Genomic DNA, 23,877 nt, shown 5'->3' with positions numbered 1-23,877 from the left:
TGAAGCTGAGAAAAGAGGGAAAATCCATCCATCCATCCATTTTCCATACCGCTTACCCTACCACCTACCACAAGGCAGGGAACAACCTGGACGGGATGCCAACCCATCACACACACATTCACACATCCATTTACACATTATGAACAATTTGGAAATGCTAATCAACCTATAACGCATGTCTTTGGACTGGGGCAGGAAACCGGAGTACCCGAAGGAAACCTCAAAAGCATGGGAGAACATGCAAACTTCACGCACACAGGGCAGAGGCTAACCACTAAGCCAATGAGCCAAGAGGGAAAATCAGTCAGAACCATTGCACAATCACTGGGAATAGTCAATGCAACAATATTGAAATGCCTGAAAAAGAAAGAATCTGCTGGTGTACTACCAATGAGACATTGAACAGGTCGGCCAAGGAAAACCACAGCAGTTGATGACAGAAACATTGTGAGAGCTGTGAATAAAAACCCAAAACAACAGTCAGTGACATCAAGAACAACCTCCACAGGGCAGGGGTGAAGGTATCAAAATCCACTCTTTCAAGAAGATTTTGAGAGCAGAAATATAGAGGCCATACCACAAGATGCAAATCACTCATCAGCAGTAATAATCAGAAAGCCAGATTGGAATTCGCAAAGAAATATAGAAATGAGCTTCAAAAGTTCTGGAACCAAGATTAACCTCTATCAAAGTGATGGAATGGCCAAAGTGTGGAGAAAGTAAGGATCTGCTCATGAATCAAAACATACATGTACAATGGTGAAACATGGTGGAGGTAGTGTCATGGCTTGGGCTTGCATGGCTGCTTCTGGAACAGGCTCACTAATCTCTGTCTAAACTCATAATGGTAGTAGCAGAGTGAAGTCAGAAGTTTTCAGGAATATTTTGTCTGCCAGTTTACAGAGAAATGTATCCAATCTAATTCGGAGGAACTTCACCATACAGCAAGACAGTGACCCAAAACACACTGCTAACACAACAAAGGGAAAAATGAGAGGGGAAAAGTGAAAGGTTTTAGACTGGCCAAGTCAATCACCAGAGCTTAACCCAGTTGAGCATTTCTCCTTCTGAGGTAACTGAAGGGAGAAACACCGGAAAAAAACAAGAACTGAAAGTTTAACTGAAAGTTGCAGTACAAGCCAAGAAAATCAACACAAAAGAAGAATGAAAGCAAAAGATATGCAACCAAATATTTAGTGTCATTTACATTAAGTCTATCTGTTCCAATACCTTTGTTCACACAACAGTTGGGTGGTCTGCCACCAAAGGTGCCATATTCGAACACAACTAAAATTAAATATCAGGAAATGAATGCTGAAATTCTATTACAAATCAATTGTCATCTATATTCATCTTTTGATTAAACCCAAATGTCTTCAATAAAAACAAAAGAATTGGCCTTGGCATTCCAGTGCTTTTGGAGGGGACTGTATAAACAGTTATCCCCTCATCTGATCTTGTTAATAAGAGAAAAGACACTTTACAGCTGAATGTTACAACATTCAGTAGTAAAGATACAGGAGACTCCTTCAAAATGATTAAATAATGTCTCTGTTCTGTAAGTCCATGTGAACTAACTGTTACTATAAAAATAATACTGTATTAGAATTATTGCACTGATCTAAACATTTGCCATACAGCCATAAATATTTTAATATTGCATGTTTTATTTCAAAAGTTCTTTCCCCGAATTCATGCGAAGAAGTTCAGGAGTTTGTGCGCAGTCTCCTCACCTCTCCTCGAGCCATGCACAGACTGGCCTATGTGAGTAATACACATTTACACACACATATGCCATAAATGTGGCATGTTTCATGTTCTTTCCTCTCTGATGGCAGGGTGCAACAAAGTTGAAAGAGACGAGGTGTTAGAACGCAGATCCATATCACAGCCCTCGACTTTGTGAGAGCAAGGGTAAAAATGGCTGTAGATTTCTAAACACCTTCACAAGAATGCCTCAACATTAAAAGGATTTTTTCATTATAGAATATAATGTAATTGTATTATACAGTATATAATATTATCATGATCATTTAATTAAATCAGTTCAGGAAAGTCTCCCTGAGTGGAATGTTCGGCTGCTTTTTAAGGTGGACACAAGCCTGTTTTTTCTCTCCTCTTTCTGAACCACTGATTTACTGTGAATTGGATCACACTTCATTCAGGGGATGTGCACTTGTGCATATATGTGTGTACATTTATTTATTCTTAGATAACATGTGAGAATAAGTCATTAACATGTGGTGTTCTGCTTGTTGTCTGTGACGATCGATTAATTTTCCAGACAATAATAAAGGTACAAAACCAAAAAAGAGGTCATTGAACTTGAGCTGATTTCCCAACATTACAGAACATGCTTAAAGTAATAAGATTTGTCCAGTTAGTAACACCTCACAACTGTGTAATAATTGAACTCAATATACAATTGTTCACTGTTTAGTGATTTGATTACAGTGACTAAAACAAGCTTTCAAACTGCATTCTACAGAATAAGCCTGTGTGTAAGGCAGAAAGAGAGAGAGAGAGAGCGAGAGAGAGAGAGAAAGAGAGAAAGAAAGAGAGTGAGAGATGCCTGATTCTGAGCAAACCACAGGTGTGTCGCCTACAAGGCCATTAATAAGCAATGATGTGTCAGCTGCAGCTGTCCATCTCTATCTAATGATACTGCGTCTATTAGCATTATCATTTAACTGGATATTTATTTTAAGGATTGTTCTGGGAACATTCTGATCTTTTTTAAAAAAAAAAATAAAGTAAAATAATATCCGACTTTTCCTCAGTTCATGATTTTCTAAATATACAAGTTATACATTTTTATAAATCAATAAATAAGCTAATGTAGTAATCAAGGAAGCAAAAAACAGTATACACTCAGATTTGTTGTATTTTATTCATATGTAGTTACATAACATGTTGAGTTATACAGTAAGCTAACTGACTGTAATTGATTGAGACTCTGACAAAAATGTGCTTTGAACAGCCTATACAATGTACATTCTGATTCACCATATTTGATATCAATCATATCATCATAACAATGATCAAACAATTCCTCTGCCACTTCTAGCCCGGCTCACAAATCCAAAGTTGTACATGAAAATCAATAATAACAAAATAAATTGATTGGCACTATCATATAACCACATCAACTGTAGTCACATTGATGGGAATATTTCATAACACTTTATATTCTCTCTGCACCTGTGCGGAGTTTCCCAGTAGCTTTTACACTGCGTTTATACACACCAGGAAAATGAAAACGGTTAAAGAAAAAGATAGGAACGGCTCCTCTCATTGAGATTCTAAGAAAGTCAGCAATGCTCCATGGCTATAGCATGCTTTGTATGCATGGGAGGAGGAGTCCAGTTGCCTTCATCCTCCCAGATCAATAGCATTATCATGCGATAATGGCACTGTAAAATAGCTACCGAGAGGGAAACAAAATCATCCAGGATTCATTCATTCTTCGAAGGCCACATCTGAGGTGTTCATCATATTGCTTCATGCAATACTTCATTAAAGATTAAAAGCTTCCTTCATACTAAAACATTCAGTTTGGCACAAGTTAGAGATCTGCAATGCTCATAGCTTACATCTCAACAGCAAGTGTTCAGACAGTATGGTAAGATTCATGAATTCAGGGCGAGATGCTTTATAGTAACCCGCTAAAAGCCAATTACAAGGCTGAGCAGTACCATATTGCTTTTTAACACTACAGGTCATAAATATATAAATATTTTGTTAAGGACATGCTTTTTGTTGCAGTACATACAGTATACACAAATCGGCTTTGTTGGCACAGTAAAAATCACACATATTTAACATACTTCTAAAGCAGAACAGATTTTTGAGCATTTACATGAACAACTGTTAGTATTAAACCATTAAAATCCCACAACGCAGATAAGAAAAATGTTTAAAAAGTGCCTTTGCATATCTCTTGGCAACAGGACAACACATTTTGGAAGCACTCACAACATTTTTTCCTCAATTCCATGAAAGACTTGGCACAAAGAAAGTAGTAGGTTCAGCACAGTAATAGGGCAAATGTGGGGAGAGAACAGTAATGACAGCATATGTCTGCATTTGAACGTGTCCTCAGGAATGAGCCTCCCCCGTTTTAATGGCACTGATTTCATTTTTCTTTACCTCTGAATTCTTCTAGAGGTAATTCAATTCAATCATCCATAACTGACTTGGGACTAAAACTGTGAGGTCTCTGTAAAAGAAATCGCATCACTTTTGTCCACAGTGAAGCCACCATTGACGTAGGATTTCTTCTCGCACTCTTCATCATCAAGAGTGGTCTCGAGGGCGAACGGATTGGCCACGTCGACATCAGAAGTAAGGTCCATCCTTTCCAGCTCTCGCTTTGAGAGCTTCTGGACTATTCCAGCACCAAAGGCGTCCCCCAGCACGTTGACCATAGTGCGGAAACGATCGCTAAATAAAAGAGTGAGGGAGAAAACAATGAAAGTTTCACAATGACCATTACAGTGTTAACAATGACAATATTCAAACTGAAAAAGAATAATGCAAATAATGTTTAGTACACATAGATTAATCCAATATGTGTACATTTTAACCAGGTTTGATTCTGCTTAATAAGTGTAGCCTTCAGGGGTGTCCTATTTCCTTGCTATTTCTTGAAAATGCTAACTTTTCAGTACAGGCTACTTGAGTATCCCCTCCATCTCAGAGCCCAGGGTATTTTCCCCCTCAGATGGCAACATCGTCTGAGGATTAGAAAAGGTCGGCATTCATGCGGTCCATTAAACCACCTAATGCCAGCCTCTAAGCCTTAAACTGAATTAACACCCTACACACACTCCTTCTACACTAAAGGGCACAAGATATACAAGTTCTGTGTGAGACAAGACTGCAAAAAATCTCCCAGCTTGACTGGTCTTTCTTGACACTAAGTTGTCATACTTATGGATTTGTAGTTATCTGTGTTTGAGTAAAATTTATTTTAATTAAGACTATATTATTAGTACTGGATTACAAGATTTTAAAAACATGTTAAAGGATGCAATTGTCTAGAAAATTTCCCAGACACTCTGTCTAAAAATATTATATGTTATGATTCCATTATGTATGTACGGTGCCCACTACTAATATTGGCACCCTTGGTAAATATGAGCAAAGAAGGCTGTGAAAAATTTGTCTTTATTGTTTAACTTTTTGATCCTTTGTTAAAAAAAATCACAAAATTTCTCTGCTCTCATGGAAATCAAACAATTGCAAATACACACACACACACACACACACACACACACACACACACACACACACACACACACACACAATAACTGTATATATACTCACCATTCACTATCTACTTTATTAGGAACACATTCATGCAATTATCAGTCAATCATGCAGCAGCAGTGCAATGCCACAGTCAAAGTCATAAAGATCACATTTTCCTCCCCATTCTGTTGTTTGATGTGAATATTAACTGAAGCTTCTTACTTTTATCTGCACACATACAGTATCTCACAAAAGTTAGTACACCCCTCACATTTTTGTAAATATTTGATTATATCTTTTAATGTGACAACACTGAAGAAATGACACTTTGTTACAATGTAAAGTAGTGAGTGTACAGCTTGTGTAACAGTGTAAATTTGCTGTCCCCTCAAAATAAGTCAACACACAGACATTAATATCTAAACCGCTGGCAACAAAAGTGAGTACACCCCTAAATGAAAATGTCCAAATTGGGTCCAATTAGTCATTTTCCCTCCCCGGTGTCATGTGACTTGTATAAGGCTATAAGAAGATTGCCAAGACCCTGACACTGCGCTGCAACATGGTGGCCAAGAACATACAGCGGTTTAACAGGACAGGTTCCACTCAGAACAGGCCTCGAAAATGGTCGACCAAAGAAGTTGAGTGTACGTGCTCAGCGTCATATCCAGAGGTTATCTTTGGGAAATAGATGTATGAGTGCTGCAAGTATTGCTGCAGAGGTTGAAGGGGTGGGGGAGTCAGCCTGTCAGTGCTCAGACCATACACGCACACTGAATCAAATTGGTCTGCATGGCTGTCGTCCCAGAAGGAAGCCTCTTCTAAAGATGATGCACAAGAAAGCCTGCAAACAGTTTGCTGAAGACAAGCAGACTAAGGACATGGATTACTGGAGCCATGTCCTGTGGTCTGATGAGACCAAGATAAACTTATTTGGTTCAGATGGTGTCAAGCGTGTGTGGCGGCAACCAGGTGAGGAGTACAAAGACAAGTGTGTCTTGCCCACAGTCAAGCATGGTGGTGGGAGTGTCATGGTCTGGGGCTGCATGAGTGCGGCCGGCACTGGGGAGCTACAGTTCATTGAGGGAACCATGAATGCCAACATGTACTGTGACATTCTGAAGCAGAGCATGATCAGTATGCAGTATTCCAGCATGATAATGACCCCAAACACACCTCCAAGACAACCACTGCCTTGCTAAAGAAGCTGAGGGTGAAGGTGGTGGACTGGCCAAGCATGTCTCCAGACCTAAACCCTATTGAGCATCTGTGGGGCATCCTCAAACAGAAGGTGGAGGAGCACAAGGTCTCTAACATCCACCAGCTCCGTGATGTCATCATGGAGGAGTGGAAGAGGACTCCAGTGGCAACCTGTGAATCTCTGGTGAACTCCATGCCCAAGAGGGTTAAGGCAGTGCTGGAAAATAATGGTGGCCACACAAAATATTGACACACTGGGCCCAATTTGGACATTTTCACTTAGAGGTGTACTCACTTTTGTTGCCAGCGGTTTAGACTTTAATGGATGTGTGTTGAGTTATTTTGAGGGGACAGCAAATTTACACTGTTACACAAGCTGTACACTCACTACTTTACATTGTAACAAAGTGTCATTTCTTCAGTGTTGTCACATTAAAAGATATAATCAAATATTTACAAAAATGTGAGGGGTGTACTAACTTTTGTGAGATACTGTATATATACACTATGCCGCTGTGAAATAATTGGCTGATTGGATATTTACTTTTTTCATCCAGATATACAGGTGTTTGTAATAAAATGGACAGTGAGTGGATGTGGTCTCTGTCTATTTAAACTTTCAATTACTTCACTGCCCTGGAAGACTTCAAATATAAAGTATATTATTCCCTTATGTGTTTTCTGCCACTTCCTTACATACATCATGTGTATTCATATATGTTCTGATTTATACAGTTCTGTCTAATATACTGTTATGTTTTGTGATGAATATGAATCTGAATCTAATTAGTCATTCAGATACGCACATCAGCCAATCAACAGTCACAATTAAGGTGACATCATTGGCTGGAAGGCCTACTGCTGTCAGCACGATCACCATGGTTACCAGTCCAGCATTAGGGACTCCAGCTGCTCCGATGCTGGCTACTGTTGCTGTAATACTGCAGAGATAGCGTTAATTAAATTACTGCTGAGTTTTCTGGTTTTCAATAACAAGACATGAATGAATTAAAAAAAAAAATTGTTGCACTAAAATCTTCATAAAATAGTAACAAACATATAGCTCAATTTTTTTTTAATGCTAAATGCTGAAAATTCTTCCTAGATGCGAATGGAATTTGATCTTTACTTACCTAATTGTCACTATTTTTCCCACATCAAGGTCAAGACCATTTAGCTGGGCAATAAATATGGCCGCTACTGCCTCATAAAGTGCTGTACCATCCATGTTAATGGTGGCACCTACTGGAAGGACGAACCGGGTGATCCGCTTGTCAATCCTATTATTTTCCTCTGCACATCGGAAAGTGACTGGTAAGGTTGCAGAGCTAAAGGAAGGCAAGTTTAATATTTAATGTAATAATTGTAGTTCTCACTTCACTTCAGTTTCCAATATTGACTACTTTCTGACTTTAATTTTTCACAAATATATACACACACTGATCAAAAAGAACAAAACAATTATACTCTAAACTAGTAATCTTTTTGACCCCACCCCCCACCCCCCCTCAAATAAAAATAACAACTCTTAATCTATTGTACTATAGTTACACACTACACACTATCAAACCCTGGTCACAACATATTAACTGACTATGATGTCACAACAGCTTTAACTCAGTCACTTTTTGACCATTTAATCTCTGATTAGCAATTATGTTTCACACTGTTTAAACATTGTAGAATGTGTTAGAATTTGAGTCTCACCTTGAGGAGATCATTAGAGCTGTTACCAAAGCCTGTGCCATCCCCAGAGCAAATGTGAATGGATTCTTTCTTACAAAGGCAAAGTAGATCAGGGGTAGGAAAATAATGGCATGGATGGCAAGCCTGTTAAGTCATAAATAGCATATAATTACTGTGCATATCTGAGTCAGTGTAGGATAAATAATCCACCCTTTCTGCAGTAGTTTTGAAAAATGCATATTAGGGAATGGCACATTTCGAATTGTTCAAAAAGTTCACCAGACTACTGCCAATTAATTTCATACATCATCATCATCATCATCATAGTCATAATTAATTAATCAATTAATTAATTAATTGATTAATTAATGTGGATTTGTGCTTGTTCAGCTACAAGAGCATTCGTGACGTTGTCACGATTTCCCCCTAAGCGCGACTGCACGAGCACCTGCTTTTCCGTTGTTGACAGTAGTGACATTTGGACAGGTGTGTTTGTTTATGTTTCTGTCATGTCTCCTCCCTGTTCTGTCATTGGCTGGGATTTTCACGTGTGTCTGAATCGCCCTCAGCTGTGAGCATTTACGACACTGATCATGTCCGCTTATATACGGCGCGCCTCCCAGCACACAACGCGGAATATTAGAGTAGTTTGAATGAGTTGTAGTAGCTTAGTTTAGTGTCCTTACCATAGTCATAGTCATAGTCATAGTCATAGTCATAGTCATAGTCATAGTCATAGTCATAGTCATAGTCATAGTCATAGTCATAGTCATAGTCATGTTTACGCTGGTTTCTCCGCTACCAGTCCCGCGCTATTGTTCATGTTTCTTGTTTTGTTTCTCGACCCTGTATTTCCGTGACCGGGACCTTGATTCCTGCCTCGCCCCTTTATGACTGTTTGCCGATCGCCTGAACCTTGCATGCTACTGGATTACGTTTGTGGATCACGTTTTGGATTTGTCTGCTTGTCTCTCTCTTAAATAAAACTGTTCATACTGCGATTGCATCCTACCTTATCTCCGTTACATCACGATACGTGACAGACGTCAGACACTGATGTCAGGCTAGGAGGCCTGTGGGAACGGTAGGTTTTCCTATTCATCCCAAGTGTTTAATGGGATTGCGGTCATAGGCAAACCATTTCTTCATGGACCTCGTTTTGTGCACAAGGGCATTGCCATGCTGGAACAGGTTTGGGCCCCTTAGTTCCAGTGAAAGGAAATCTTAATGCTACAGTATAAATAGACACTCTAGACAATTGTATGCTTCCAACATTGTGGCAACAATTTAGGGACGACCCACATACAAGTGTGATGGTCAGGTATGCATAAACTTTTGGCCATATAGTGTACAATATGTATGTACAATATGACAATATGTAATAAGTCTTAAGCACTAAATTATTTATACAAAGTTTGTTAAATTTGTCAGCTTGCAGACTAGATTTCAATCTTGTTTATGTTTTATTTTATTCTATGCAGTTCTATGTAATTCTACCTTTTGGTAAATATAAAAGAAATAACTTGTTTTAGTGCATATAAACATTAGTGCACAAAGGGGCGCTAATTATAATTCACACCTTGCGAATTCACACAAATAGTAGCAGATAGCAGTATATCAGCACTACTGTACACTGCCAGAGTTCTGATATCATTTAGGTGCTCAAACTCATTTAGCATTTTCCTAACCACTTCTAAATATTAGCCGGATAAGTGACCTTTTTTGTGAAAGGGCTAGTAATTAGTAAATTAGTCAAATTAGTACCAATTGGATTAGTAAAATTTTTTGTCCCAGTTTTCTTTCTGAAAATGCAGTTTAACCCCAGCAAGATCATAGATACGTATGTACTATATAAGAAGTAACTGCAATGTACTTCATTAATAAATGTTTATCTATCTAGTTATCTAGGGAGGGATCATCATTAAGAGAAGTGGAAGCAAGTTGTAATACAATGGAATAGGGAGGAGTGTTCACTTTAACGTACACCCTGCAATTTTAGCAAGGTCATGATAGCACTCTATTTATCTTCTATCCAACCATGTGAGACTCGGAATGTTCTTGCTATGACTCAGCGGCAGCAGTTCTAGCCTCTTTCCTTTCCACTTCAGTTAGCTGCAGCTACAGAATTTCCTCACGGCTGTTGGGTCAGCAGCATTATTCATGTCATTGGAAATTTAGCGGAGCGTACATCCATTGAAAGGTCTTATTACTGTATACATAGGTTGACCAATTTTAGAAGTCCTTGGTTCTTATCTGGTCAGGGACAGGACCAGCCAATATAACACATTATCGTGGATGAAAAGGCTACCATCACTGCAGTAGTAAATCCACTTCACTGACAATCAATAAGGGAATGTTAGCATTTCAGCAGACACTCACCCACTAAGCACAGTCACCATGTATAGGCCCATTTTCCTGAAGATATCCCAGTCCTCTACCTCAATGATCTTAGCAGCAATCAGAAATAGGATCCCCACTGGCATGTAACTACAAAGTCAAAAACAAGAACACTGCCATCAGGACTTAAGATTAAAGATATTTATTAATTAATTATTACTATTGAATATAGTATAATGAAGCATTGAAGAAAAGCTACTGACCACATAATGATATGGACCAATCTCATGGTGGCCTCATTCAAGGCATCAAAGATCTCCAGCAGTATACGTCCCCGTTCTCCCATTTTGCCAATTACCAGTCCAAATGCAACACAAAACACAATAAGGCCAAGGACATTGATGCCGTCTGAGTATGTACCCACTATAGTGTAGTCTTTGGTGAGGTTCTGTTGAAAGTAGGCAAACAGACAGTTATTTTATGGGTGCTACTGTCCAAAACAATGGTTCGCTTGTACCTGAAGTTTTTCATCTGTGTTACTTTAATTGAGAGGTTTGTTACTAGACTTGTGTTTAGGGAAAAGCCCATTTTCTCCTTTACCTGTGCAATAGTTGCCAGTATGGTGGTGAAGGGTGGGAACGTAGTTGTAGCCAAATTGCTGGTATTTGTAACAGGCAGTTCTATCTCCTTGCGCTGAGTCTTGTACTGAAGGAGAGATATACATAATTCATTCATTCATTCATTCATTCATTCATTCATTCATTCATTCATTCATGAGAGAGCTATCATTTACCTGCTGAAAACATGCCTGCACCAGATTCTCTGGAAACATATTCCTAATGAAATAAAAAGCACCACAGCTGAGTGTTTATATGACATTTTAATGGAACATAGGTATTAAATAGAGATGGCAATGATCAAATGCCCAAGATCTACATCTGGCCAACAACAGCAAAAAAGAAAAAAAGAAAAAAAGGTGGATCGGATATCAGAGACGAAAAATAAAAACAAATTTGTTCCAATCATGTAAGAAATATATTATGAATTTCAAATAGTAACAGTATAAAGCAGGTTAAAGTAGGAACATAATAACAAAAGCCACAAGGCCTGGTGCAAAGAACAGGAACAAACAGTTGTTTTTTTTTTCAAGCATAATAGTTGTCAAAGAAAAAGCGATATTAGATGATACTCAAGGTTTCAGTATCAGTATCAGTAAAAAAAAAAGTGGCACCGTGCCGTCTTTAGTATCAGATATGTAATCAGTTATTTGATTTGTCATTAAATGTAACAAAGGCTCAAACAATGAGGAATTAGTTACCTGATAAGATCCATCAGAGTGTCAACAGTGGTGACATTTGGAGTGGATCCAGCTCGGTCAATATTGTCTGCTGTCTGTGAGACTCCAGGTTTAATAGCTGTTACCAAGATTATACCTGTTGGGATATTAGGGTATTGAGTGAAGTGTTTTAATGTAGAAAACTAATGTTTTCCACATCATTAAATTATAATTAAAAAAAGTTGTGTTCCTAATGCTCACCAAGAATGACAGCTATGATCGTGGTGGAGAAATAGTAGATGACTGCACGGAGTCCAATGCGGCCTGACACTTCTGAGTCAAGAGCTGCTACTCCTGCAGAACAAAAGGTTTATTGTCTGCTTTTTCATAGTAATTTTAGCATTAGTTTAAAATAATAACTTTCACTCAAAATGAATATAAAATGACAAAACTGGCACTTATGTGCAACAATACAGTTTTATTTGCACACTAGAGACAAAAATATTATATTGCATTTGGATTTCTGCATATTGTGACTATGATTAATTAAAGCATTGATGAACATTGATGAATCTTTTTGTAATTGACCTGCATTATTTTGACCAATGCTGGACCACATCAATGGTGGGACTCATCAACACACATCTGAATCCTCTGAGAATGATTCAGGATGGTCACAGCACGTTACCTACTGGATAATGTGGTTCAGTGATAATGATTAACAAACATTATATTACTCAGCCCAACTTGTTTGGATCAGTGAGGCCAGGGTTTCACCTGATATGTGACTTTTTCATGGCCTTTCTGTCAGCTATTTTTCCTGTACACTCTGATAAAGGCAGATAATTATGTTCCATCAGCAGCAGCCACAGCTGTAAGAGCAGCTATATTACATTTACATTTACATTTATTCATTTAGCAGATGATTTTATCCAAAGCGACTTACAAATGAGGAAATACAAGCAAAGCGATATATCAAGTGGAGAACAATACACGTAGTGCTACAATACAAGATTTTTAATTAAGTTCCGGTGAAGCAAAGTGCGCAGAGTAGAAGTGTAACAGCCGGCCTAATTTCTTTATTTTTATTTTTTTTAATAATGTGGGGGTTGGCAGGTTAGGGGTTAGTTAAGTGCTCATGGAAGAGGCGGGTCTTTGGTTGTTTTTTGAAAATAGTGACAGGTGCTGCTGTCTGGATTGAAGTTGGAAGTTCATTCCACCACTGAGGGATGGTTAGTTTGAAGGTTCTGGAAAGGGACCTTGAGCCATGCTGAGTAGGCACTTCTAAGCGTTGGTCATTAACCTATTGAGTGAAGGATTTGTTAAAAAAAAAACTAGCATATGTAATTTGCATACACAACATGGTGATTAATTAAACAAATGATTGTGAGTGTCTGTCTTATATATACTCAACTACACGTAGGTGAGGTGTATTTATTTTTCTGAATGCGTATGATCTCCGATCCCTCAGACATCACTGTCTTAAAAACCGTCATGAGTCTGTGATGGAGATCCTGACATGGGCTTGAGAATACTTTGGTAAACCTTTGTCATCTCACCATTCGGCGCTGCATCCACAGATGAAAGTTTAGGCTTTACTATGCAAAAGCAGAAGCCATAAATCAACACTGTCCAGAAGTGCCGCTGACTTCTCTGGGCTTGGTCTCTGAGATGGACAGTAGCATAGTGGAATCGTGTTTTGTTGTCAGACGAGTCAACATTTCAAATCGTTTTTGGACAAAACAGCTGCTGTGTTCTCCAGGCCAAAGAGGAAAAGGACAATCCAAGCTGTTATTAGCGTCAGGTCCAAAAGCCGGCATCTGTCATGGTATGGTGGTGTGTCAGTGCCCATGGCATGGGTAACTTCCACATCTGTGAGGGCACCATTAATGCAGAAATATATGTACACATCTTGGAGCAACATATGCTCCCATCCAGAGCAGGACAACGCCAAACCACATTCTGCCCAGATTACAAGTGCATGGTTGCGTAAGCATAGAGTGCGGGTGCTAGCATGGCCTGCCTGCAGTCCTGACCTGTCTCCGATTGAGAATATGTGGCGCATTATGAAGCACAAAATCAGGCAACGAAGACCCTGTACGGTTGTGCAGCTGAAGAAATGCATAATAGATGAATGGGGGAAAATTCTGCTTGTTAAATTTATCCACCTGGTATCTTCAGCGCCCAAACGCTTAATAAGTGTTATTAAAAGAAAAGGTTACACAGTGGTAAACAGTCGACTGTCCCAAATTTTTTGGACTGTGTTGCAGTCATCAGATTTGAAATGAGTGTAGATTTTCAAAAAGAAATTAAATTCACAAAGTAAAACATCAAATCATGTGTTAATAATGTGCTTTCAGTATAGTACAGGGCGAATTGAATTTTCATTTGACTGTTTTGTTTCTTTTTTTTTTTTTTTTGCATTTTCCATACTGTCCCAACTTTTTCAGAATTGGGGTTTATTTACTAATATAAAAATGCTTAAATTAAATTCTTGAATATTTCAGGTACATCTACAGTTTTCCTTTATGCAGTATAGTATTTAAGATGCTCTTAAAGGAGGTGTTTGTAATTTTAAAATGTATTTCTAGACCTTCTGTTACGGAACCGCAGGCAGATGGAGCTGTGGCGACAACGTGCACGAGCGGCTTGAGAGCATGTGCACATGATTGAAGTGCGCATGGACGCTAAAGCTGTGACAAGTGTTACCAGCTGTCGGCAATCAAGACACTGGTTACTTAAACCCCTCGTGTTGCTGCACACATCGTGCGGCATTAACCTAACGTCAAGTAAAGTAAAACGGAGAAAGGATTAATGGTGTAAGGACTAACAGAGAAGATGGAATGAATAATGGTGCCAGGTTGTGATGTTGCCATGCTCTGTCTGTTTTCCTGTTCCTTAGCTTACGCTTTGCGAAGAGTGTTTATGCCATGCCAGAATTAAGATTGTGTATGCCCTGTCAAAGTTAAGTGTTTATGCCCGGTCATAGATAAAAGTGCTCATGTCCTATCATGGTTAAGTGTTTAGGCCATGTCATAGAGAAGAGTGCTTCTGCCCTGTCCTAGTTAAGGGATGTGTTCATGTCCTAGTTAAATGTATGTTTGGTGCATTAATTAAGCTACTGGTTATAGGCATAAGCCTGTCTTAAGTTCTTGACGTTTCATCCCGAGTTGCTTCACGTTTCATCCTGAGTTGAGGGATAGGTTTTTCGTTGTAAGTCTTTAGCGTAAGTTTAAATAAAGACTGTACTCCTGCACTTACTTCCTGTCTCGAAGTCCTGTTTTGTAACACCTATAATGTAATTTCAAAGATTGTTTGGGAAGCTGTGTTTCACTATTTCCATGCAACTATATTTTCAAGCTGGAAATAAGCTCCACCTCGTAGCACTTTTATTTCTAAAAGGAAATTCTAAAAGAAAATCTCCAGTGCCTAAAAAACTTTGAGGTCTTACATGTTAGTTATCATAAACAATAGATTGTTACCTGTTATCATGCTGGAGATGATGAGGGGTAGGATAACAAGCTTAAGCATTCTCATCAGGAGCTCTCCAGGGAAACCAAAGTATTGCTTATCAAGGTGCGAGAGTGCAGCATATTCCCTCACTAACACACCCAGTCCAATTCCTGTAAAAAGAACGTGTGACAAACACATACATGGAGAACTTCTTAATGAAGGCTAGTAAAATTCCACAGAAGTACTAAAATGTGCACGAGCATTGTCTGGTTGATGAGTCACAGGCAATTCATTACAACAAACTTTTGCTTTATATCAGTAGGCTCTCCAGAATGATCCCTAGAGGAGAAGACTGTTGTCCATTTTGCTCTCTGATTAGTTTGAAAGTGAAGGGATGTTCAAATCCCTTTCAAGCTGTTAACAAAAACAAACTTTTACAGTATTGGTACAATCTATTGAAAGCAAAGCCATCAGATGTGCACACATCTTTATGCAGACAAAACTGCTACTATATCAAAACAATGAGCACTGCAATAATTATAAGCTCTGTATGATGTCTCATACTGAAGCCTGGAATGATAAATGCTCATGTGAATGAGTCTTCTACACTAATTAAGGTCATGCTGATAAAATACTGAGAAAGTCCTGTCTTTACAATAAAGATCCTGACAGTGCATCTGAGTTACTTTGAGCTCCTGATTAAAATGATATGGTAATAAAACAACATGGAGTCCTAGTCAAGTGGCTTTTATTGTCATTTCAACCATATACAGCTGGTACATTACACAGTGAAACAAAACAATGTTTCTCCAGGTCCATGGTGCTACATAAAACAACACACTAACCACCTGAGATGAAACAGAACTAAAGATCTACTGTACATATTTCTACATAAAGTGCACATGCAAACGTGTGCAAACAACACAAGACAGTACAGTAACTACTAAAAACAGGACAATGAGCACAGTAAGAGACAGTGTAGTGCCGGCCAGTACACAGTTCTTGTGTGGAAGAGTCAGATATAACAGGTAGTGCAAAAAATAACAATATAATAAAAAATGTGGTGAATATAAACATAAAATACTATGACTTAGTATTCAGTACATTAGCTTATACCATATATGGACATAGCAGTTATTGCTGTAGCAACCAGGTAAAGAGTATAGTGGTGACAAGAAATCATATATGATATATATATATATATATATATATTTTTTTAAGTGCATTAGCATAGCAAATCATATCTTGGAATCCCAAATTTTACTGTAAGAAGTGTTAACACAGAGGAATTTGGCGTACTGTATAATCCCAGGATATGAAAGTATGGCTTGGCATGGATTGCTGAAAATATTGGATGGTACATTCTTGCAGGACTTACATTTTAGAATCATAAGTGAATCATAATTTGTACTGCTTGTAAACAACATTTCCTTGGTTGTAATGTTAAAGATAAAAAAAGTCAGTGAGTCATTATTACTAATGAAGTGCTGGAAATGTTGAAATGCTGCTGTTCTTAACCTATCACATTTAAAATCGCCAATCCAGTAATTCAGTTTTTTCTTTTAACTGCACGGATGAACCATAAATCTGAAATCTTTCTGCAGTCCATAAACAAGACTGAAATGCTGGTTTTACAACCCAAACTCTGCATACATTCCCATCTACACGAATATTGGTTAATATGTTATGATAGTTGGGGGACACAATGGCACAGTGGATAGCACTGATGCCTCACTGGGTCTCTAGTTTGATCCTGATCTCAGGTAAAGATTTGCTTGTTCTCTCAGTGTGCCTGTGTGAGATTCCTCTGGGTTCTCCGGTTTCCTCCTACCTCTCAAAAACATGCCAGTGGATTGGTGACTATAAATTGTCCATAAGTGTGAATATGTGTGTACACTGTGTCCTATGATGGATAGGCATCCCACCGAAGGTATATTCTAATCCCCGGATGTTCCTGGTACAGACTCTACCATGACTCTGATCAGAACAATGTGGTTACTGAAGATGATGAATGAATGAATGTTCTGACAGGTATACTTTTGCAACATATTTAGTAGAAGTATGAAATTGAAGAGATGAGGTTGAAGAGGTTGCAGACTAAAGTTGGGTATGTTACAAGACAACTTTACTGCTCTACATTGCTGACACCTTCCCTATGTCATCCATGCTATTCTTTCTAGAATTTTATTTCTTAATTATCCATATGGTTTTGGCTCTATATTGGGGATTCTAAATTACAGATCACAATTTTAAATAATAGTTCTGATAGGCTAGGAAATGTTTACGTGAAGTTTTCTTCTTTATTCTTACACTGGCGCTACAAAGCTAATGTTTCTGACATGTGAGAGAGCACAATTAGAGTGTAGTTGAGCATAATGCAAACTGTATAGCTAAATCATTATACACTTGTCTCATACAGCTCAAATATTAAGTAATCTCCAATAGACATGCTTATGTGGTGTCTGGTACTGTATGGCAGTGGTCACCAACCCTACAAACCTTTACAAACCTAAAGACTCTAGCTCCAACCATAATTATGCCCACCTGACCACCTAATCATCGCGCCCACCTGACCACCTAATCATCGCCTTAAGAAGTTCTTGATCAACTAAAACAGATGTGTTAGATTTTGGTTGGAGATGAAACCTTCAAGGAAGAGGGTTGGTTGGTGGCCACTGCTGTATGACACACTGACAAATATAAATATGCGCAAAATCCAGCACAGGGCTAAAAACAGTTGTTGCAGCCATCTTGAAACCGGAGTTCATGGTCAGGTGGGAGATGCAGCCCAAAGTTTGGAGGTTGAATTATATGTTAGAAGTGGTTTGAACCCCAAACTGATTTGTATAATTAGATTTTTTGAAGCTATTTTATCACGCAGTTTTTATATAAATGACAAATGTTAGACAAACTCTCTCTTTTGAGCCAAGTGTGTGATAAATTCAACAAGGAGTTTAATGAACCTAATGAAACTTCCTACTTGTTAACAACATTAGACTCATAGCTCCAGTGCACAACAAAAGATATGTTGTGAAAGGTGAAAACTGTATACAAATCATTTTTGGAGAAACTATAACTTAAATAATAATAAATTGTTTTTTTTTTCTTCTTTTTTCCCCCTTTATGACTGTTGAATTACCAGCATCTTGTGCTGTACCGTTTTGAGATTTTGAAGGTTGGGCATTAACTTTATTGCTGTAAAATACTGTATAAGTGAATAGCTGCAATAAAGGTATTGCTTCATTGTCAGATGGGCGATACAAAAATGCAGAACTGTGCAATAGTATGTCTTTATGGGGCAATCAGCTATTTAGAGCATCTTACAGTTCACACACCATGAAATCATATAGTATGACTTGTATCAAACACATGGAAGTACATCGCAAAGCAGGATATCCTCTTATGCCATTTACTATGACAAAATAATATTTCCAATCTAATCAGAACATATTCAGTAATCATCAGAGTCAGAATTATAGAGAGGCAATATGCACTTGAATACCACTACACAACTGATGCTTATCTTAGTTTGATCTGAATTATTATTAAATTCCTAATGAGCAAGCCAGATGCAACAGTGGCAAGGAAAAAACTCTCGGAGACAACATCGGTAACCAGGTTCAAACCTGGGTGACGCCGGATAGTAGGATTATAAATCATTATTCTTCTACAACTGTACACTATAAGTCAAACACTACAGAGTGTTGAATCATAGTCTTTATGATCACAGCAGAAGTTTTTAGCTACAACTATAGAGTATCCAAGTGGAGTTTTCTGCTGAGGTAAGGTTTAGACTTGGGCATTCACTGTTCTTAGTAAATACAATCTTTAGAGTATTCATGTGGGACCACTCCCAGTAGGAGGGAGTGAGTCACAAGTGCAAGTAATTGAATCATTTGAAAAATCAAATGTGAAGTATCAACCACATGTGCAGTTTATATGTGAATCATATGATGATGTGACATGCCTTTTTTGCAAGGGTTTTTATAGAATAGACCACTGCAGTAAATAACACTGCACAGTTGTGCACGAGAACTGATATTCTAGACAGGTTCATAGTCCTGGGAATTTTCACTTTACGTTAATGTGTGATAATAAAGACAGTTTTCATTGTCACACACTGTGTCTAGTCATCCACTGTGGTGGCTGCTAAATTTTTGAAAAGCCAAGTGAGATTAGGACACCAACCTCTCTCTTTCTCTCTGTCTCTCTCTCTCTTTCACACACACACACACACACACACACACACACACACACACACACACACACACACACACACACACACACACATACACACACACACACACACACACACACACACACACACACACACAGACACGCCCACCTACTGAGACCATGAGAAAGCTGATCAGTGATTAATCACCTATGAACACAACATACCTGAAATATATAAAATACTAGTGCTGGAAATAACACATTGGTTATTTCAAAGACTGTGGTATGAAGCTACATGGTACACCAAAATACAAAGAAATTATAGTGGAAATGGCGTATAAATGTCTCATTTTCCAGGCCAGTCAATGATTATGATCTGTTGAATGATTTCTACACTATGGGCAAACAATACTCTGGAGAGAGAGAGAGAGAGAAAGAGAGAGAGAGAGAGAGAGAGAGAGAGAGAGAGAGAGAGAGAGAGAGAGAGAAGGAAGGAGAGTGCTGCAGCTGCAGAAGAATGGAGGTGCTCTCTATCGCTGCGTGCTTGCACGCAGCACACAGTAAACCCACAACCGAGACAAAGCAGCTGAAAGACAACATTATTTTGGGAAACATGCAGCTCATCATTACAGATCCACCTGTCCTGCTTTACATTCAGACAAATCTATAATATTGTAGGAGCCTTACCCAATAGCACAGAGGCGATGGTTGCTATGAGAAGCCAGTTCCTCTTCAGCATGCCTTTCACATCCCTGCCTCTCCGCTCCTTCTTGGCCAACATGTCCATGCTCATAGTCCAAAGCAAGGCACAAAGACAAACAATCAAACAAAAACGTTACTTGCCAACCCTCTGTAGCTCCACTATCTCTCTCAAAAGGGTGCACAGGGATGAGCAGTGAGGCAGCTTTTACAAACGCAGCCGAGGAAGCTTTATAAAGGATGCTGCTGTCAGTTCCAACAGGGTGGGGGTAGGAGGCGGGAGCAGCAAGCTTGAGTGAATTGTGTACAGAATGAGCGTGTGTGGGGCTGCTCAGAAGGATTTGGTGCTCATGATAACCTTTGACCAGATATCCTGGCTGTAATGCTTGTTTTCATGCAGTGTCGTTGTAGATTATTATTTGGGTAGTTTCTTCTTCCAGTACTCATTTCTGAAGGTTCAGCAATCTTTGTTATCTATCATCTAACATTAAAAAGAAAAACCTGTTAATGTTATCTTGTAATAGAACCAGGTCAAGTACATTTGTAACATAATACATTATAAACACAAACAAGGAGATTTGACAAAACTGTCACATTGCAGTACTGCATTTTGGAGAAATTTAAACAATAGCAAAATTTTCAGCTTCTCTAGTCATTCTTGTTCAGATAACTGTTCACTGTTATTTGCGGAGTGGACTTTTTAGTCTGAAAAATTTGAATGATTACAAATGAACAAAAGTACAAAAGTGGTTTTAGTCCAACATTCAAATATCCCGGGTTAAATAGACTACATAAGAAATGTAATCCAGCATTGTTATAAATGACATGACTTAAATATAATCAGTAATTTAACCTTAAAAGTCTCATCTAAACTTATCTAATCCAATATAGTGATGAGTTTATTTTGGCTCTATAATTCTGTAACCTGACATTTAAAAAAAAAAAGAGGTGGAAATTTTCCCTGAAATTTTGTAATAACTGATACCATGCATTCCACAGTGACACCATAGTACAAAAAGCATGACTTTATGGCATGCCAGTTAAACATTAAATAATTTTGTAAAGGCATTGTTGTTTTGTTAGAGAAAGGTGTGTTGAGCCTTTAACAAAGTAGTATGGTACCAGGAAATAAAAGGTCTGTAAGTGTCATAGATTAGATACATTCTTATATACATATAATAATTATTTTGATTTTAATCACCTGGAATAAAAAAAAAATATTGATGATTAAAACCAAAGAATGTGCATAGTTTTCATTTTGTAAGGTTACATTTTATAGTGCAATTTATCAAAGACCTTCCTGTTCAGAAACCATTGGCAGTGATATGGTAATGTATACTGCCCCCGTGTGACAGATAACATGTTACAATTAATGAACTGTTAAAGATCCTTTCTTCTTAATATTGGTGGCTTAGTGGCTAAGGCTCTGGGTTACTGATCAGAAGGTTGTGGATTCAAGCCCCAGCACAGTCAAGCTGCCACTGTTGGGCCCTTGAGCAAGGCCCTGAACCCTCTCTGCTCCAGGGGCGCTGTATCATGGCTGACCCTGTGCTCTGACCCGAACTGGCCCAATTTGGACATTTTCACTTAGGGGTGTACTCACTTTTGTTGCCAGCGGTTTAGACATTAATGGCTGTGTGTTGACTTATTTTGAGGGGACAGCAAATTTACACTGTTACACAAGCTGTACACTCACTACTTTACTTTGTAGCAAAGTGTCATTTCTTCAGTGTTGTCACATGAAAAGATATAATCAAATATTTACAAAAATGTGAGGGGTGTACTAACTTTTGTGAGATACTGTATTTAACACAGATGTGTTTTGTTTGCTATAAATATTTGATATCCATGAGAGCAGAGTATATAAAGCAATCAATGCTTTGTCTAAGAAACAACCAAGTTTGAGATTCACAAATTCGTTTGACATGAAATTCTGAATATGGCCCTGGGGGTCTGTAAATAATAATTAGTGAAATCTACTGAGTAGACTTATTTTTATTTTTTTATTTTTTAACACTTATTTTTTATTTTGTGACCACATATGTTACGTTAGTATAAAGAATAATAATAAAAAAAGTGTTTATGTCCAGGTTTTTGTGTTACCCCTAGATTATCATAATAAATAATTGCAACACTTCTTCCTCTGCCAGTTACATGAGGATGATGTTCATAACTGTATCCAGGACAACTAGCTTCATTTAATGGTACATACTCATTTAGTTTAATCCATGTTACTTTTCCATCCATCCATCCATCCAAGGCAGGGTACAACCTGGACAGGGTGCCAGTCCATCACAGGGCACCATGTTTCTTTTAAACACAATAAATTAAACTCCTGATCAGTAATAGTTTCATTAACAATAAGCGCTTTAGATGTAAGACATCTAACATTTAATAGTCCTAGCTTCAGATCAAAGGTGCTGGCTGTGCAGTAAGTATGATATAATGTTATGTTAATTAGCTTACTAAAACAAACTTTCTAAGTATTTGTACATTTTTGTTTAGCCCGGGGAACAGACACAGTCTCAATAGTGTTGAGTGATAACTCAAGGCAGCTAGCAAATGATCGGTTTAGCCTGCTTGTCTGCTCCCTGGCCTTAGCTCTGGATTGTCATGGATTAACTAGACCTGTTCTACAACTCTGTGCTATGCAAGAAATGAGAGCAGCACCTTCCAGCGTGGGATGGACACCATCCTACCCTAACATGCCAGCCTTGCCCTCAAAACTACTCCAATTACTTATAAAGCCCACATTGTTTTCCGAGCACCACCTGGACATCCAGCAGTTCAGCGACCATAACCTGCTGTAAGCTACATCACCATGGCGCATTGGGATGGGGCCAGAGCATATTATTGCATTGGACATTGCCTTCACTAATTTACACACCTCTATAATGTTACTCTTAGTAACCTCTGACTGACAAAGGTGTATATCATCAGCTCCTACATGAAAAACTATCTTTAAAACCTATGCTTGTCTAAGACTCTAAGATTACCTGCTATGTCCGGCACTCTGGCTCCTGGTATACACCTAACTAAAGCTGTTGGTGGCCATAAAGGCCTGGCTAATTTCTTGTGCTGTATAGAAATCTTTCAGGTTTCTCAGCGGGTACATCACTGAGGAGAGCAGACCTGTTAGACACATGAAGCAAAGAGGAGTGGTGCTCCCATGTGTGAGCCTTTGCCTTAGCTTTGGCTTTGTGATTATGCCACAGAGTCATCACCCATTCGCCCTGCTGTGAGGGTTCTAATGCCAGAGTTGAGGGCTCGCTAAATATGTTGCTCTCACTCTCGCTAATATCCTTTGTGAAATTGAAAATCTGGCAGAAGTGGAAAGTGAAAATTACAACAAAAGAAGACTATTTATTGATAAAAACAGAAAATTACAGTATTTAATGCCAGCAAGAATAGCAGACACAGGCAAGAATCTCTAAATTATTTCATAGTGTCAGATTGATTAAAGAATCACATTATTTATATACTCCTGGAACAAATTTCTCACTGCTGTTGGACCACCACAGACCACAATGCTATTGACTATGAAGGCATTGAGGAGAAAAATGCATCTTAGATGCGCAGCTGCTTGATGATGATGGTGATGTGGTGGAGGAAGCGGAAGATGAGGAGTAGAGTGATCTACCATTGTGTTTAGTTGGGTAAATTTTGGTCACAAGTATAATAGTATTTTGCCAAATGTTTACATTGTACCAAATAACCGTTGCATGTTTATTGCTCCCCATTGTTCGTTCGGACTGTGTTATTGAATACATACCATAATCACTGAGTTTAATAAATAA

At 38.4% G+C, this 23,877-nt stretch overlaps 1 protein-coding gene across 1 annotated transcript; it reads right to left on the bottom strand.

Moving 5' to 3' along the window:
- Positions 1-2,866: 2,866 nt before the first annotated feature.
- On the bottom strand, positions 2,867-20,386 carry slc1a1 (solute carrier family 1 member 1). Its single transcript, XM_017471102.3, has 12 exons — positions 20,069-20,386; positions 15,235-15,375; positions 12,014-12,106; positions 11,795-11,909; positions 11,270-11,312; positions 11,077-11,181; positions 10,740-10,924; positions 10,519-10,626; positions 8,161-8,283; positions 7,587-7,781; positions 7,260-7,394; positions 2,867-4,443 (listed from the first exon to the last, which is right to left on the bottom strand). Exons 1-12 carry the CDS (start codon positions 20,172-20,174, stop codon positions 4,203-4,205), a joined length of 1,590 nt encoding a protein of 529 aa, XP_017326591.1. The 5' UTR covers positions 20,175-20,386; the 3' UTR covers positions 2,867-4,202.
- Positions 20,387-23,877: the final 3,491 nt, after the last annotated feature.

The sequence above is a fragment of the Ictalurus punctatus genome, chromosome 7, assembly GCF_001660625.3.
Source record: "Ictalurus punctatus breed USDA103 chromosome 7, Coco_2.0, whole genome shotgun sequence".
In the NCBI taxonomy this organism is placed as follows: domain Eukaryota; kingdom Metazoa; phylum Chordata; class Actinopteri; order Siluriformes; family Ictaluridae; genus Ictalurus; species Ictalurus punctatus.
The sequence above is the reverse complement of the archived record's forward strand: the minus strand, read 5'-3'. Positions and strand labels throughout refer to the sequence as shown.